Source organism: Accipiter gentilis, chromosome 10 (assembly GCF_929443795.1).
Source record: "Accipiter gentilis chromosome 10, bAccGen1.1, whole genome shotgun sequence".
Taxonomy (NCBI): Eukaryota; Metazoa; Chordata; class Aves; order Accipitriformes; family Accipitridae; genus Astur; species Astur gentilis.
The window spans coordinates 12220906-12239454 of record NC_064889.1 but is presented as its reverse complement, the minus strand read 5'-3'; the positions used below and the strand labels follow the sequence as shown (position 1 = coordinate 12239454).

Below are 18549 nucleotides of genomic sequence, written 5' to 3'. Positions count from 1 at the left end.
TACCAGGCCCACGCCAAATACATAGAGCTTCCTACCTCCTTCTCCCTTTGCAATACTACTTGAGTTGCAGTAGGTAATTTTCACATTAAATTAAATGAAAAGGATTCAGATAGATCAGCTCAGATTATAACCTTTTGTATTTAAACTAATGCTTTAACTGCTAGGCATTCTAGAGTGTACCGTACTTCAGACTTCTTTTAGAAAGATCTTATAGGAACTAAAATACACAAGGCCTCTAGGAATTCACATCCACATTCTATCCTCCTCCTGCTGGTCTGCTTTGCCTCTTAAGATTTTTTTTAAAGTCGTAAAACCAACAAGTTATCTTCAGTTTCATAAACTCCGCTAAAACTGGAGAGGAAAAAAAAGTGTTAGTTGCCATGGCAGCAGTGAGGAGTCGCTGGGTCAGGATGCAGAGAACTTCTCTTGTTCTGTCTGATCATTTGCATCAGAAGTTCAGCCATCTGTTATTAACTATTTAACAACAGTCTTGCTTATTAGCACTGGTGCTTGCTACTTAAGTTTGCAGAATCTATCTCCCCACCTTCAGCCCTTCTGTAAATCTTCTAATTAATGTGGAAATTCATCCGAGAGCTCAGTTATCTTTCAGGTAGGATGACCACCATTACTTAAACTTGGTCAATATTCTCCTTTCTCACCAAGGAAAAAGCATAGACTTATGCAGACACCAACCTCCAGAAGCAGTAGCTTTATTGTCAGAGACATCAATTTGAAAACAATTTCATCAGACAGTAGATGATGTGACTGAACTGCAAGACAGGCTGTATTTCTCCCATTTAAGCATACTCCACTATAAGTTATATTCCCAAGTTCCACAGCATCCCTCAATCTTCTACATCCCATCTTCTCAGCATTGTAGAAGAAAACAGGTTTGTAATTTTATTTAAAGAGTATGAATAGCATAGACTCAACTATGTGTTACTAGCAAGGAAATACTGCCTTTTATCCTCTAAGAGAATCTGAAATCTATTCATCTACTAGCTGTACACATTAAGAAAACAAAAACTTAGTTCTCACATTTCCAAGTTTAAAACTGGAGTTAAAAATCTTTCACCTTATCTTGACTTCATTATCTTCATTCAGATCTGTATGACAGAATAGAGTAAAATACTGACTGTTTCCAAGCCTAGTCCTAGGAAAACAGGCCAGTCTTGCTGCTCCTCACTCATCATGCTCTCAGAAGAAAGTGGGAGGCTACACAATGACAAATGGGGAGCAACATGACTGCTTCTTCTACTGTTCCTTAAAACTATTTCACAGGGAAAAAAACCCAAAAAACCAACAAACCAGTACTACTAGGAGCAAGTAAGGGGCCTTCAGCAGGAAGTTCTTATTTCAGTCGTTTAACACCTTAAATGCCGTATCATGTATAAGAGCACTCTGTTCACAGGTACAGCCAGTAAAGCTCAGATCCTCCAAACTTATCAAAGTGGAAGAAAAATTTGAAAAGTATTTATGTGGGAATATGCAAAGAGAGTTGCAGGGCATCAGAACACTAATTCACACATACAGGTAACAAGACAGTATTTTCCAGGCCAGTCTTTCATTCAGAGATGACAAGCAGACCAGCAGCCTGTTATATGCACTAGCAACCTCAGCATGGCAAGACCTGGTACAGAGACAGCACTGGCTAAGATGCCTTCTCAGATTCTACAAAGATGAGAGATTTGGTAGGTACAACCTCACGCACATAGGATAGATCTGGTATAATGCAATGGTTTAGAGACCCATGTGATACTGTATCAAAACAGGAGCCCAGTCAGTTTCATTACTTCTGGTTCCAATGAGAATGATGGAACTAAACAGCCTAGAAGTGTCTGAAGAGGTTTTTCTTTCAGCATGTTCAGGAAAAGTCTCCATTACAGATATTCACTTCATATTGTGAAGGCTTGGTGAATTACATCCAGGGCAGCTTTCTGACTATCAAGCTGTATCAACTCCAGAGACTTGCTTCAACTCCAAGAAGCTACGTGAACACTGATAGCATACCTAAGCCCAGGATAAATAACGTCACACGGGGGAAGAACTGTTAAGCACATTTTCTACCTACATGTGAGGCATCTACTAATGCCACTGAGCTGACTTTTGGGTTTTTTTCCCAGAATAACTGAAAAAGAAGAAAATGAGAAACAAACCAAACAGTGCAAATGCACTGTTAATAATAAAGCTTTTAAAGAATATTCACAAGGAGAAGAGATAGAAACACTCAAGAATTCAAGAATTTTATTGTAATGGACAACACATTAAACAGTAGATATATAATATGCAGGTTCAATAGGAACTGATACTCTTATAACTTTATTACAACATCATATCAGTTAGAAATCACACCTACAACCTGGAAACTTTGCAGCACTGCTGCTAGAGCAGACCTAGCTGTCAGGGTTCTTAAAAAAGCACACAGGAAAAAAAAGCATAGGACTTGTTAGGAAGTGTCCTCGGGTGAGGAATGTAGATTAAGAATCCCATTACTTTACCTGAAATAAAGAAAAAGACAAAACAAAAAGCCCAGAGCAAACTATTTTCGTGACATCTGACCTCTTCTACTGCAGTTTCTTTCTGTATTCATCTTCTCTTTGTGCTTTCCTACTTCATCTCTCAAAACTTTGATGTTACAACCTGTTCACTGTCATCTAAGTGGTGGGTAATTTATCTTGTGGAACTTTGTCAGAACACGTTTGGCCACCCAGAATCCTCCTCCTAGCTAGTGAGGCTACCTCCAGCTTCAGTAGGTTTGTGTCAGTATTTGCAGTCCAGATTATTGAGAGGCTGGGGTGGAGGGAAAGGAATAAGGCTAGCAGACCCAAGGCAGAGACTGTACTACTTCATCAGAAATGCAAGGAGCTCTGAAAGAACCGAGATGAAATTGATGATGGTGGAGCAGCATGAAGCTCCTCTGGTAATTTTTCCAATGCTATTAACCTTCACCTACAAGGCCTGCCCTTAAGCAGTTAAACAGTAACCTGCAAAAGTAAAAAAGTTACAAAAGAGACAATATATGCTTCTCATTTGAAAAATTTCTGGGAGAATGGCCAGGCCCATAAAATTGTTTTTAAACTTTATTTGGGAGGATAAATGAGGACATTACAACTCTCAAGCTGCGTAAAAGACTGCTCACTTTAAAATGGACACCAGAGCCCACTACGGAATTTTGAATGCATAAAACAAAAGAACATTTTTGATAGTTTTAGCATTGAACTGTGTCACACAGCACAATTCAGCTATTTACAAGTTTCCACACTGTAAGTCATGTTATTAAGCTTTAACGGTCTTCTGGTACTCAAAAGAATAAAATGTTACATCGGGTCAAAATTTAAAGGCTTAACAGAATTTCAGCCAAGACTCTAGTTTGCCGCCCTCCCTCCTAATACGTGGTAATTTTCTACATAGCAAAATGACAGACATTAAATTAACACATTTAAAATTTAATATATGCAATTATGAAATTTCACTTTGTCCTCTCAAAAATTCCTTACTACTTTATAAAGCAATGCTTCAGTGATTCAAAACTGATATTCCCACACAAACCATGAGAGAGTACACTAGTGGAATTGTTCCTCCTTCTGCATCAGGAGGTGAACATCTAATGTCAGCAGGCTCGCTTAAGCTAGAGCTCCGGTACCTTTCAGAGGAATACCAACAAGCTCTAGACCCAGGATGAAAATATATGCAAGCACTTGGTTGGAACAACATTTGCATTTTTAGAGAACAGGTTTGCATAAAAAGGAATGGATAATCCTCAATTCAGCATTGAGTTCAGTACGCTATTTAATTAGCTTTAAACTAAGCATATAGTTGAGCAACCAGTAAGCTAATTAAAAATACATATTTTTGGTTACCTCCAAAGCTGACATATTTGCATCAGCTTCATTTGCCCCAAGACAAACAAGTAGTGGCAAAGGGCTGATAATGCTTTCATGCATTGTTTCCAGCAGAAATCAAAATACTGTAATAGTTTCCTCCTGCTGGAGGAAAGGGGGAAGAAAAAAAAAAAGAGAGAGAGAGAGAGAGAGAAACTTGACCTACATAACAAGGCACAGAAGAAACTCAGTTAAGCTGCAGGGTGTTTTTGGGAGGGGGTGAGGTTGGGTTTTTTTTCCCCTCCATAACAATGAAGAGTCAAGCAGTTACATATGGCTACACTAACTACAACTGTTAGCAGATTTGACATTTAAATAGATGTCTCACTTTTAAGGCTGAAAAATATCCCCCTCCTGTTCCAGGCCATTTAATACTCTTGCCCTAACAATGTAATGAATTAACAGAGTTAATTTTTAGGCTCTCCATTACTTTCCTTTAAAGGGAGGTTGGGAAAAAAAAAAACCCCAAACCTCACAAAAATCCAACCTTTCATAGGCTCGATAAGCAGAGCGAAAGGAAGAACACACGGTGAAGCTGTTTGGTTTTTTTTAAAGGAACTATTTACCGACTAAAGTACAGCACACTTCTTCGGCTCAACCGGAGAGGCACACTTTAGCACAGACGGATCTAAAACCACCTCTCGCAGAAAAACACCAACAAAAAATTGCAGATTACTCCCACAGCTACGCTGCTCGACCTTGCTCCGAGCCCGGGAAGACCGTCCGGCCCGGTGCTACCGGCCTCCCCCGCCTCCCCGCTGCCGCTCCTCCCCGCGCCCCCCTCCCGGAGCCCCCCGACCCGCCCGTTCAGATCGCATCCTCGGCCCCGAGATCCGAGGGCACCCCGCCTCCGGGAGAGCGGGCGCCGCAGCCAGGACCCGCAGCGGGCCTTCCCGGGGGAAGCGGGAGCGGCGGGGGGGGAGGGGGGGGGGAGGGGCCGGTTGTTCCCTGCCGGTACACACCTTCTCTGCGCGGCCCTGTGCTCCCGCAGCGAGCCCCGCCGGCGCGGGTGGGTGCCCACGGCACCTTCCACAAAGGAGGCAGAGTAGGGGCGCGCATAGCAACAGGGCCGGGCGCCGATTGGCCCCGCCGGGCGAGCGCCGGCCTCCTCGGCGGCCCGGCCTCCCCCCGCCCCCGGCCGGCTCCGCCGCCCTGCCGGGGCAGGTGAACGGGGAGGGGGAGAGGGGAAAAAAGCCGCTCGACCCGGCACCGCAGCGCTACCTCCTGCCGCGCGTGGCCCTGCCGAGGGAACAGGCTGTCGCGGAACTGCCGGCGCGCGTGGGCGGCCGGTGCCGGGGAGCGCGACCTGCCGGCGGGCCGGGGCACCCACCCGCGGGGCCGCGGGGGCGAGCGGCCGCCGAGGCGGCGGCGGCGGCCGGAGCCGCCGACGCCCCACGGCGGCCGCGTCGTCCCCGTGCCCGCCGGGAGGGGGATTTTAACGCCGGCGGCGGCAGCGGGGCGCGGCCGGCGCGGCCCGCCGCGCGGAGCAGGCTGCCCGGGGGGCAGGCCGGCATTCTGCTGCCGGGGCCGGCCGGGAGCTCGGAGCCGGGAACGGCGCCCGAGCGTCGCCACACGCCGGCGGCACCGGTTCCGAAGAGTCAGCCCCGAGTGGCAGAGCACGCGAGGTGACGAATGTTTACATCTGGAGTGGAACAAGGCGTCAGCCCGCCCTCCGCCCGAACCTCCCACGGCACTTTTTCCACCGCTCGCCGCAGACCCCTCGGAAGCGGCTCAGCCGCCTCATCCCTCCAACCCCTCCCGCGTACAGAGCGGGGAGGGAAATCCCGTCACTAGCTCTTCCTCGCATTACTGTAGCTCTTAAACCCACCCCACGAGCACCCTACTTCAGTATTTTTTTAGGACCCCCTCCCTCAGTTTTTTAGCAGGCGCGCTTGGGGACCAATTTATGAAGTTGTTGCAAGCGAGGAGCCTCAAAACTGGGCGTATTATTCTAGGTGCAGTCCAAACAACACGTTGTCTGCATTAAACAGCTTCATCCAGTTCTTACCTATTTACAGGCACTAAAGTCAGATGACATTCACCATATTAACATCAGCAGCACCAAAAAAAAAAATAATAAATCCTACTCTCAGCCTAACCACGTCACAAAACAAGACTAAAACTGTTGTTCTGTAATTAGATGCCACGAAACCATGAGAAGTCCAGATCAAACTAGACTTCACAACCACATCCAAAATCCAGTAGCACCCACTCGCGCATTCAAGAGCATGGAAAACATGCTACTTACTTCACAGAACAACGGCTTTTCCCCATTCACATTTTACACAGCAGTATCATTTAGCTGTGGTTGCGAAAAAACATAGCCTACACGAGATTTTAAAGCAGACATTTTATCCGAGGAAGGCTGGATACCTTTTAGTAGTTGGTCCATTTAAAGACTGCAGATACAGATAGTGCCTTACAGAAAGTTATACACAAAACATACCATTTCATTAGTCACTGACATTCAAGCTTCCTGTATATTTTATCTCAGTTTGCTTTCCAAGTATTTTCCTTGCACGGAACATTTACTTCTACAAAAACACCGTAGTTTACATAGTTGTCTGAAAAAGCAATTTCAAGTTTTCTTAATCAAGCAACCACCTAGTCTTTGAAAAAAAGTACTCAGATTATTTTCTGTGAAACAGTTATTCAGTATCTATGGGAGGAACGGGAGGGGTAAGAGGAATATTTATCACATTGGTAAACACAGCATGTTGAGAAGTTTTGCTAACAAGAGGCAGAAGCAACAACCCCGCGTCGATTCCCGCGGCAGCCAGCAGAGACAGGATTCAGGAGCCACCAGTTGTTTTTACAGGCCAACTGACAATGTTTTAAAACGTGAGGAGCAGCTGCCCCTAGATGACAGGCATACCTACCCACCATAATGCTCCTGAACAGTCTCTCCATATTGGGCTACTGGAGTGCAATCACAAAGATCCTCTTCACACCTGATATTCTTCAAATACAGTAAAAGTAGGACAACATGTTGACGCTCCAGCTTTTAAGCTTACAGTCCTAAACCAGCCGCAGGTACGCGGAGCCGAGCGCTGTGTCTGTTCGTGGAAGAGCACCCCAGCAATGAATGCATTGGGCCTAATAAAATGCTAAGTTTAGAAAGTGCAATATTAGAAATTCCACCAAAAAAACACAGCTCGAAGCATGCTACTCATTTCTCGGTTTGATCTCAAACTCTTCCACAAATTCCAGCAGAGGCACAAGATACATACAATAACAGGACATTGCTAGCGCAACTGAACATAAGAGAATACAGTAGCACAGAGATATACATAGGACTTTATCCTAAGCTGCATATTCCATCATCATCATAAAGTAGCTGCACTTAAAATACTAATACCCTTGCAGTTTTAATACTGTGCAAAATGACGAGTAATAAGCAAGATAAATGGACTGTATTTTAACCCACCTTCTGCCACAAACAGGATAACACTTATTAAAATAAAAAAGATGAGGTCTTGATAAGAATGGATTTTATCCTAACACAAACTTTAGGAATAAGCACTCCTACACATTTCACAAAGCAGGAAATTGCAGCCAAGTGTGATTCATCTCAGTATCAAGTCAACTACGCATCAATTCAGAGGCACTTGCCAGTAGACCTAATTGGCAGCATCCCTACATTACAAAAACCGCCCAACTTCAGCCTTTGGAGGGCTGTGCCGAAGCACAGGATGTCTAGTAAGAAGCTAGTTCAGAAAAACACTCTAGTTCAGATTCCAGCCCTGCCTTGTGCAGGAAAAGCGAGGTGTGCAGACGACTCCCAAGGAGCAAAGCGTAAGTTGACTTCATGGCACCTCATGTTTACACAGCCTAGTTGTAGAGACAAGCTAAAAACAAAAGCGCACTTCTACCAACACATCCCTTGCTTGAAACAATCATTTTGGATTGAGTTATTAATTTGCAGAATATAAAAACCACTAAGTACTCTCATGTAGACAACCCTATTCCCCTTCTTCCCCCTCAGATGCTCAGTTCCTCAGAACAAAGCTGAGATCAGTTCTTGATGCTTGCAACGCACATTAAAGAGCTGATAAGATATACCATTCACAGTCTCAATAATTTGTGTATAGTTTTCCTTTTCTGATGTTTAAACTCAAATTTCTTGAGTGAGAAAGACAACATACAGTCTACGGCACACCTAGAAAAGTCATAAGCATCAGATGCTAACAGTTCCACTATGATTTTAAACCAAAACAAAACAAAACAAAAAATCAGTGCATACCATAAAACTGCTCAAAATTTCACACTAGAAGCTTAACCGAGGATGAACACAGCCAGCTTACAAACAGTGTCTTAAAACATTTATGGAAGTCCATTATATATTCTCAACATGAAGACGGGATGAAAGAACACACAACGCATATCAAGCATCATTACTTAACCTTTTCTCTTTAGTAGATCCAAAAATACTTTCTCAGAGAAACTCATTATTCAGCAAGGCTATCAGTAGGAAACATCCAAAGGCAGTACAATAATAGCCAGTTATGCCAATTTTAGTGAACTAAATCACTCCATGTAAGATGAGGGAGATGTGTATTCTAGCAGTTCTGCGCTGATGTCCTGATCTTTACCTTCAAATTTCAGCTTCATAAACTGGCTACTTGGTTTTATTCATTCACTGTTTAATGGCATGCACACTGTTAAAGAGGTCCTCCACACCTTCCTTGCGTTAGTGTGGTGTAAGCAGTTACACTGTGAATACTGCTACTAGTGTAGTTATGGTAGCAATCATCACCCAGACCTCGCCTCCAATTCTGGTCCTCCAGATACTTTGCTTCTCATGGCTTCTCCACGGTAAAGAAAATTTCTTTGGCCATTCAAATAGCACGTGCTTCAAAAGGAAGAAGCTGTTTCCCCCTCAAAATAAAGCAAAACAAAGCCGTACTTTTCATTAAAAGGCATCTGAAGTGGGAAACCTTGCACATTAAATATGGCTGAAGACGCGCTTTTAAAGAATTATACAGCAGAGAAAAAAGGATTTACCTTTGAGCAGCATGAGTGTTGATACTGATCCCTTCGACCTAACCATGCATTCCCGGTCCATACGGATCTTGACAATTTTATCCCCCCTGTTCAGTTCCTACAGGTAGGAAACTCCTCCTCTTTTACTCCACATCACTGGAATAATTACTAAAGCTCCTCTTCTCTTCTTGATGTATCTGTTCTCTTCACCCCTCCCCACAAGTCCAACAACTTTATCAGAATTAAAGGCCTGAGTAAAAGCTGTAACAAAAAAGAGCAAGTAAATAGGATGTCTTACTGGAGCTGTGTGGTAAATATTCACATCTAACATGCAAACAAAAAACTTGTGACTTGAAAGAAAACTGCACAGAAAAAAAGCATCACCCCAACATATCAAAAATTCACTGTCTGCTAAACACATTAGTTATGCCTTCAGCAAGTAGTCGTCACACACATTTACTCAGATATTACTCTTAACCACCCTCTCTGCCCCTCCAAGTCTACCGACAAAGCCTTGTACCGAACTTGCTGACCTGCCTGAAAGTGTGAGTTTGAGCCGTGGCTTGTTTCACTTGCGTTGTTGGGCTAGTGCCCTGGCAGGGAACCAAGGAGAACAATACCTGGCAGGGGAGAATGGCTTCCCATCACTCTGAAAAAAGAGCATGCTGACCACAGCAGCTCCTTCCTGCACCTCTCCTTCTCCTTCCCCTGACCCTCAGTAGAAACCACCACCGCCCTACCACCTTCCACCATGGTACTGACCGCACTGAGGATACGGGCTAATACTCGCCATCCTCAACTCCCCTGAAGTTCTCTCTCTCTCTCTCTGCCCTTCCCTCCCCCATTATACCCAACAAGATGATACTTGCACAGCGCCCTGAGAAAGAAGCTTAATTTATTGCAGCACAGAGAAGTGTGAAACATGCCCTAGAAATCCTGAAGGCTTATCAGTGGGCAAAAGAATCCCTGCATGCACAGCACCATTAAGAGGTTAAACCAGCCTAAGCGGTCACCTGCATGTAGTCTCACTAAAGAAGATCACAGTCCAAAAATGAACTTACTTACCAACCTGTTTCCCAGGGATCTTAATGGAAAAAAAAGTCACTAACTTCACAGGATACACAATGTAAAACAGATGACATGGCTCGTGCAACCAGAGATTCTTTATTTCAGATACATTCTCTTTTTTATTATACCTCAGAAGGAAATCCAACTTGTTTTTTCCCTAGGAACAAAAAAGTCATACTTGGCAATAGGTTTGGGAAATGCATTGATCACTGCTAAGAGAAAAGTCTAAGTGTCCCGTGGTTACTGGCTACTACATGCCTGGACAGAAAGAGGTTGGATGCCTTCCCACAAAAATGAAAAGCAGTCAAATCAAAATAAATGTGTACGGGGGGAGCTGAAAAACTCCCTTTATTGCTCTTTATTTATTGTTATTTATTTTTATTATCTTTATTGTTTCTTTAGAAACAACGTTGTCCAGAAGACTTCTCAGTAAGACTATTTTGTTTACCTTTATTCATAATAAGGATTCTTACATTCAGAACAGACATGAAAGTGTCATTAGTATTTCACATTTGTGGAGTGCTTCCTTGCCCATGTGTTCATCTGCCTCTGTTGATTCACGCACAGGTCTCCTCTCCAAATTATGCCTGAGAACATCCTCATACTATCCTATTACATCTTTGCATTTTGCGTCAACACAATGTAGTAATACCATCCCAGATAGCAACTTTAAATAGTTTTGGTCCCAAAGCTAACATTAAAGGGTAATGCAACAATCACTAGCCAAAAGAACTAGTCAGGCCAATTTAACAAGGAAGAAAATGTATTAATACAAGCAAGTTTGATTTGATTCGGTCAGAATAACACTGAATTGTTAAGAACAGCTGAAGAACTTTCATGACTGTCTTACAATTCAATTGTACTGTTTACAAGTAGCCTTTATAAAAAAAATCTCTTCAAATCTTGGTACAGTTATGCATGCAGATCAAGAATAACTGCACATGGCTTTGGCTGTGTGCTTATAGCTATAGTCATCCCACCCTGCACAGGACCAGCAGAAAAAAAAAAAGATTATGTAATGAATGTGAAGTCTCCCAAAGTCCAACCCAAGTCCAAGAGGTACTCTTCTGAATTTGCATTCACCCAGGTTTACAGATGACCTTAACTGCCTACTTATACGTGAAGTTTTTGTACTCAGCAGTACAAAGGTAACCATGCAATTGTACATGCGCTTCTAAAACAATTCAAACTTAAAAACTGGCTTCTGTCTAAACATTAAATACAAATGACCTGCAAAGACTGAACAATTTACTACCACCTTGAAAGACAATGATGCGAGACACCTTCAAAAATCTAAAAACCATAGTTTACCAAGTATCACTAAGAACGGAGGAAGTAGTTATTATAGCTATAATAACAGTTGAACTCCAAGACCTTATTGACTAAAAGAACAGCTAGTAACTGCCGGACTGTTATCCTAAACTTGTTGCTGATAGGATAAAAGTCTATGGCTATTTCACCACCATTTAACAGTTGCTATTAGTAGAAGTTTGTCAAAATAGCAAAGAAACATTTTGTAATCAGTGAAGCAGACAAAGCAAGTTCTTTTAACAAATGTCATATAGCTGGTTTGTTCCCGTCAGTTACTCTGTTTTCACAGAAGATTTCTAATTTTAATAAGCAGAATTTCATTTGGCAAAAAAAACACATCTCTCATGAGAATCTGTATTTATAAATGTTAGCTTATTTTTAAAAACATTTACAAGCTGGCAGACCTCAGATCCAATAATAGTTTCAACACTGCCCTTAACAACAAAGTCCAATCTAATACACTTCAGCCCAGGGATCTGATCTGGCATGCCAAAGTTTCTCACTTCAACAAGTAAAGAATACAGTCAGAGGGTCAGTAATATAGCCCAAGCCTATGGGTTTGGCACATCCACAAGCCCCAAAATATCCACCTAAATGCCACTCCAGCATCATCTGTTTTAGCAACAAGAGCCCCTCTGAAGGTGGCTAGTATGGACAACACCAACTAAACAAAGAGAAAGTGGCAAAGTTGTTACTAGTATGGTTTGTTCTCTCTGAGGAACAGGCATGCATGAAGAACTCTCACCGTTGAACACCAATAAAAGCACTCTTCCAACCCAAGAGCTAGTTCTACAACAGGAGGACTTGCCTCACTGTCGACACCTAGGTACAAGTAGCAGAACAGGTAGGAAAACTTTAACATAAGCAGGCATTTCAAACCAAAATTTAAGATTTTCAAATTCTATGAATTAATATCCTTAAGATTTATTGGGGGGGGGGGGGACGGGACGGGACGGACGGACGTTAAGCACCTAAAAGCAAAAAATTCTTCGAAGTTACATTTTTGTAGTAGAAATTTAATAAGAGCATATATTCCCATTTCATGGGTGCAAGGACAGAGCTGTATTGGAAAGCATCTCCACCCTCAATTAAAACAAACCAACCAAAAAAAAGGCTTATATTCCTGTTCACTCATCCTCATCCACTGCATCTATATAATATGTGTGATCAGGACAAATCTGTTCTCCCCAAAGATTAGAGCTAGATGGCTTCATGCCTTATAAATGGAATGAGTGTAATATCCTGACCACCTGTCAGTTGGTTGGTTTGGTTGCAGTTTTTCATCCTAAACAGTTTTACGTTTTCTTCCTTTTAACGAATAAGCCGGTTTTATTTGAAAGGAAAAGCAGACACCCCACCCCCCCCACCCTTTCCTGCCCGTCAGAGCTGGCGTCCCTCGTCACACGCACCTTCTCGCACGTGCCCCAGCGCAGCAGAGCGTGTTTGCCAGCACGGCTTCCTCCCGGGCTAAGAAGCAGCGTCACCTCCAGCTCATTATCACCCAACCTGCACTTACCTGTGGCAACCAAGCCCGAAGCATTGCCCAAACGCTTTTGGAGTGACAGCTCCACTAAGCAGGAAGCACCTCATTTCCAGTTTATTACTTTGTTTACTGGCTACATCATTCCACCACAGAAAAGTTTAAGTGCTTGGTGACATTTCGCTGAGAAAATACTATAAAATTAAAGCGCCTGTATCACAGTGCAATATAGGACACTAAAATACCACTCATCCTTTTTCGAAAGATGTTTTCACTTCCTGATCTGCATATCCTGTAGCACATCATCTTTGCTAAAAACTTTTCCACAAAATCTTTCACGGAGTTAATACAGGGCATAAAAGCAAGTCTTGTTTTTAAAAATGAGGACCTTATCCAGATCTCCTAACTTAACAACTAACTCCACAACTCCTGAACACATTGGTTCAGCTCACTTCCCCCCCCCCCCCCAAACACATGCCTCCTCATCCTTCCTCCTAAGGATCTGAAGAAAAGCATTCAATCAGCTGTTCATCTTCATTAATCTCTCCTCCAACTTTCCTCACTGACACATCCAGAAATCCTTCAGCTATGTTTCCAAGAGGAGGTAGTAACCAGACTTTTGTTGAGCCCAAAGAGTTAGCTCTTCCCATACCAAACCACCAAATAAGGTGGAACAAAGTATCTTAACCCAGTTAACTACAAACACACCCAGAGGCACGTATCTGAGTTTAACTTGCAAAGAAGGAAGGAGAAGAGAAAAAGCAGTCTTCAGACTGATTGTTTCTCTCTTGTTGACAGAAAGCCATTTCTTTAAATTAGGATAATCTCAAGGAGGGAATTAACGCTTCAGAAAGTAAGAGACAACTGCTTTTTTGCTTAATTTGTAAGTGAAAACAGAATAGTCTCTACACAGAGAACACACAGCAGAGGAATAAACAAAGAAAGGTAATAAAAAAGTAAGAAAAGACTAGAATAAGGTGGTAAAAAACAGCCAGCATGCATTTAGAGACAAACAAGCCTGTCTTCTTCCTTTAACTGATCATTCATGCAGTGAGGGGGAGGGAGGAGGAAGGAGCAGTAACGCTAAGCTATTTAGACTATAGTAAGACTTTTGATGTCTTGTAACATTCCCACAGTAAAATATGACTATACTGTAGATTCATCTAAACCACAAGATTTTTTCCAGTTGTGCACCAAGTTTACTCTAAGAGTACATAACAAGCCTTCTGAGCTTGGCAGTAAGCTATCACCCTGACATTATGCAATGTTTTCATTAAGTGCGATGGTGAAACAGCGTGTTTATATAGTTTATGAACAAAGCTGAACTGGAAGAGTTTGCAAGCACTCTGCTACGAAGTCTAGTTCTGTCTTCCAAACTCAATAAACTGGCGAAGCTATCAGAAGTCATTAGAACGAAGTTCAATAGAAGCAAGAGCAAAGCTCTGTACTTGAGGAAGGAAACAGCAGTCCAAACATGCAACACGAAGCAGCTGACTAGGCAGCTGTACTGCAGAAACAAAATCATGATGGTATCGTGGATCAAAGCTAGGTAAGCTAATATGTTGTTACTCCAGAAAGACAAAAAAAAAAAACAACCAACCCAAAACTCAAACATCATTCCAAAAACACTGTATGTAAGAAAGGGAGATAAATCATTCTTCTCACTGGCACTGGTGAAGCCTCAGCTGAAGCAAAGTGACCACGGTATTTTAAGATGCTTCAACACTTCACTTTAAGAATGGCAGCATAGGAAAGGTAAAGCCAAGCAGCAGCCATCAGTATTTTAGTTACCGCATTCTCTAGACTCAATATAGAGGCAGTTATGTGAATGTGCTTAGAGCAAGCACTGCCCTTCCACACTGACACACCACCTGATGGGTAAGTCCTGAGCGATGCTCATGAGACACGTTCTGTGAATGCCCTGTGCCTTTGCATGGCAAAGGGGTAAGTCCCCATTTTTTACCTGCACTTTCAAACATCTCTTCCTCACTTAAACTGCTCCATGGGTCTGCTATGCAACACTCCATATTCCATCTCCTCCATACCGCTCTCATATATTGCATGTTTCTATCTGTAATTTTCAAACTTTCCTTATTATAAAGGAAGGTAAGTACCTTAGGGCTAAATTTCCCTTTTTTCTTCATTTCTGCTCATCCCTCTCACCTCCTTAAATTAAAATATTCTACAGCGTTTCCCACTGTTAGAAAAAAGTGCTTGCGCATTTAGATCTCCCCTTTCTTCTCCTGAAGCACCCACTTTTGCTGGTGATAACAAGAACCTTACTGGTAGTATGACAAAGGCTAAACCCTACCTTCTCCCAACATGCCTGGGCATTACAATCTTAAGTATAGTTTTAAGCTTAATTCTAACTACAAGAACTACATCTCCCTGTTCCAAATGGATTCTGATACAATTATTTGTAAGAATGAAAAAAAAAACCACAAAGTATTTCAAGTCTTTCTAAGAGTCTGTTTCTTTATGTTTCACTTCATGTGCAGATTTGCAGTCTTCTCAGGATTTTGAGGGTCTGTAGAAAAGTGAAGACTATGGCAAGCTGAGGGGTCTGCTTCTCTCCTCTCCTTTGCTATTAATTTGCGACAATTGGAAGCAGGTGACTGCACACTTGACAGCCTGTATCTTGTGGTGCAGCTGCTATGCAGAAAGCAGCACATTTAAACATTTGCATGATTCGTGCCTGCTAAGAGTCTCTGTGGGCCGCATGTGGCATTTAGGCAGCACTTTCACACCCCCTTTGTGCATGGTATCGCTCTATTACATTAGCTCAGTTAAGCTAGAGGTATCTACTAAAATGGCTGAAGATACTCTCCAACGTTTGGCAAGATCCATGATTTATTTCAAGAGTTTTGTTAATTATCTTAAAAGAATTTCAAGATACTACTTCTGAAGGGTTTCACCCAGTTTGTGAGAGACATTTTACAACAGATAGGAATTTTGATTTATTAACGTCAGCTGAGGAAAAAAACAAACCCAACACCACAACAACCCAACAGCCTAATAACTTCCTTTCTTTATAAATTTGGTTTCCTCTACACCAGATTGGTTTAAAAAAGGCATCTGATCACTTATCATACAGCAACTAAAAATGTTTCTAACATTCTTTTTCTGCCTAAAAATTAAAGAATAGACAAAGGTCATATAAAGGTTTTTAACTGCTGCAGCAGAACATTTTAAAGCTGCAAATATTGACTTGGGTTTTACCTGGCTATTTTTAAATTTTATTTCACTTTGACAGTAAATAGTTTTCAAACTTCAGGGTCTGGTATGAAAATATAAAGCTATTCTAAAAACAACCTGCCTTGCTGCAATTGACCAGGTGAAGGTTTAAGCAATTAAGAAGAAACAAGGAGGAAAGCAAAGAGAAAAGCCCATTTAAAATCCCTAGTACTTAAACCCCATTAATTTATGCATATGCTTATGATCGGTTCTGTACTATCTGTGCTATCATCACACCATATAATCCTTACAGCACGTACATACGAGAAATCCACCTAAGAGTGGTCATTTATGCAGTGTCGCTACTAGCAAACGTATCATTAACAAACTTAATTAAGACGTGTATGTCATGTAAGTGTTAGCGTTTAATACACAGATATCCAAGCTATCTTAAAAGTGTTTCTCAAAACACCAAAGTGATTATGACACAAACAGAATGTGTTTTTAAAACTGAAAGCAACCAGGTAAACAATAGAATCATCAAAACTTTAAGAAATCCAAATAGCCAAGCAAGATTTATTTTTTTTCCCTTAACACTCAAAATTCTACGATGAGCACTCATGAGATTTGTTTAAAAAAATAATCTCGCTTTAACTAACAGGAATCAACAGTCACTGGTCCTGCGGATCAAAATAGAAGTCATGCCGTATTTTCAACTCTAGGGGCATCAGCAGCTGTTGCTGTATTGCCAAAGAGCTGAAGTGTTATAAACATATACGTAGACAGCCGACTTTATTTTTCTGTAAAACCAGATGTTAGCAATCCAGAAAAGACGTAGCCGAACGATTGTGAAAAATGAGTATTTCGGCACGCTTGTTAGGATACATCTCCTTTACAACCGCAACGAAACCCACCGTCAGGTTATAAACCACCACAGATGGAAGTTACGGTTATTCTCAGGGTGTTTTTCAGCTCCGTTTTGACATCCGTGTACATGTGCCGACACCCCAGTCGATGCCCGGTTTGCCGCCGACCGCCTCTCGCCTCGGCGCTGCAGTTCCGTGCTGACAAGCCGATTGTGCTTGACACACGAACTGCAGCACTCCCAGAGCAAAAGCAGCTCGCTACGGCGTTCCTCCGTCTCCCTTCCACCCAGCCGAGACAATGGAAAGCCGAAGGGCAGGCAGGACATCGGGCTGTTGACCACCTTCGCGGGGCACCCCCCGGTATCCCGCTCTCCTCAGCATTTCCCCGGTTGAACCCGAGTACCTGGATTCTCTCCCATCCCCCCAAAACGACCGGGGAGGGGATACGGGAACAGAGCGCTAACACCGAACACCGGGCTGCGGCTCATCCCGGCAACAAAACCCAAAGGAGAAATACCTTGACAAACGCTTTACCTCGTTCCGGCTTCATCTTCCTCCGTCTCCTCCGCGAGGTCTGAAGGGAGCCGAAGCGCTCTGCCGCCCTCCCCGCGAAGCCTGGCTGCCGCTGCCTCCCGCCAGCGATACGAATTATTTTTCGCGTGTCAAAACAATAAGCCGGAGGCCGGCCGCGCCGCCGGGGGCTCGCCCGACCCCGCCGCTAGCAGCTGGGCCCGCCGGCAGGCAGGCTGGCGGCGGCCGGCCGGGGGAGGCTGAGGGCCGGCGGCCTCTCCCCGCGCCCAGCCAGGGTGTCCTTCCGTGACACGGCGCCGAGCGGGGCTATTTATAACCTGCCGGGGAAAAAAATCCCACAACAACAGACCTCGGCTCACCCCCGGCCGCGCCGGCTCTGAGTCACCGCGGCCCCGGGCGATGGCAGCCCCCGCCGGAGTCCCCTCCCTCCCTCCCGCCCGCCCGAGGAGGGCAGCGAGCTCCCCCCCTTCCCTTCCCTTCCCTCCCCTCCCCGGCCCGCGGCCCCCGCCCCGTCACCGGCCGGCGGCTGGCGGCGGGGGGCTGCCCGGCACCTTCATCCCCGGCCCGGCCCCGCCGCTGCCGCCCGGGCTGCCGGGCCGTGCCCCCCGCGCTTCGCCCCGGTCGGTCAGACAGCCCGCCCCTCCCGCCGCCGCGGAGCGCTGCTCTCCATGGCTCTGCCTCCTGCCCTTCCTCCTCCTCGCCGCTGACTAACTCCCCTCCTCTCCGCCGGGCACTCCCCGCCTCCCGCCGAGCGGGGCACACGCATCACAGCCCGGCGGGCAGTGCAGCTGGGCCGCGGGGGGCCCGCCACGCTCGGCCGCCTCGTCGGCCGCCGACAGGGGGGTAGGGCGGCAGCCGCCCACCGGCACCGCGGGACCGGGACCGGGACCGGGACCCGGCTCCGCGCCCGCCCCGCTGCCGCGCTCATCCCGCCCCCCGGGCCGGGCCCAGCCGCCCCGCCCCTCGCCCGCCTCACGTGACCCGCGGCGGCCAATCCTCTGCCCTCACTTCCAGCCTGGCTGCCCGCCCGCCGAGCAACTCGGTTGTCACGGCAACAGAGCGCCGGCCCGGCCGGGGCCTGTCGCCGGTGGCGGGCCCGGCCCGGCCCGCCGGCGGGGAGCGCGGCCGCCGCTGCCCTGTCGGCACCGCAAACGGCGCCGCTGCGGTTTATCGGTTCACCCAAACGGCATCTTCCCCTCCTACCTCCCCCCCCCCGCCCCCCCCTCGCCAAGTATTTTGGCAGGCAGGTTCCCGC

General features: G+C 44.9%; 1 protein-coding gene across 5 annotated transcripts in view; it reads right to left on the bottom strand.

The window, feature by feature from the left end:
* Positions 1-17708, bottom strand: part of ATOSA (atos homolog A) — a 48845-nt gene extending 31137 nt beyond the window's left edge. For 2 of the 5 annotated variants that reach the window (XM_049811503.1, XM_049811504.1), the window contains exon 1: positions 17298-17708. Coding sequence is in view for 2 of the 5 variants with exons in the window: in XM_049811504.1 (XP_049667461.1) it covers positions 17298-17313 (16 nt within the window). In the remaining 3 variants the exon portion in view is untranslated. Of the gene's footprint in view, positions 1-4843; positions 4883-8885; positions 9126-9929; positions 10090-17297 lie in introns of those variants that run through there. The other 3 variants (XM_049811502.1, XM_049811505.1, XM_049811506.1) reach the window with 3 other exon arrangements.
* Between the last annotated feature and the right edge of the window lie 841 nt (positions 17709-18549).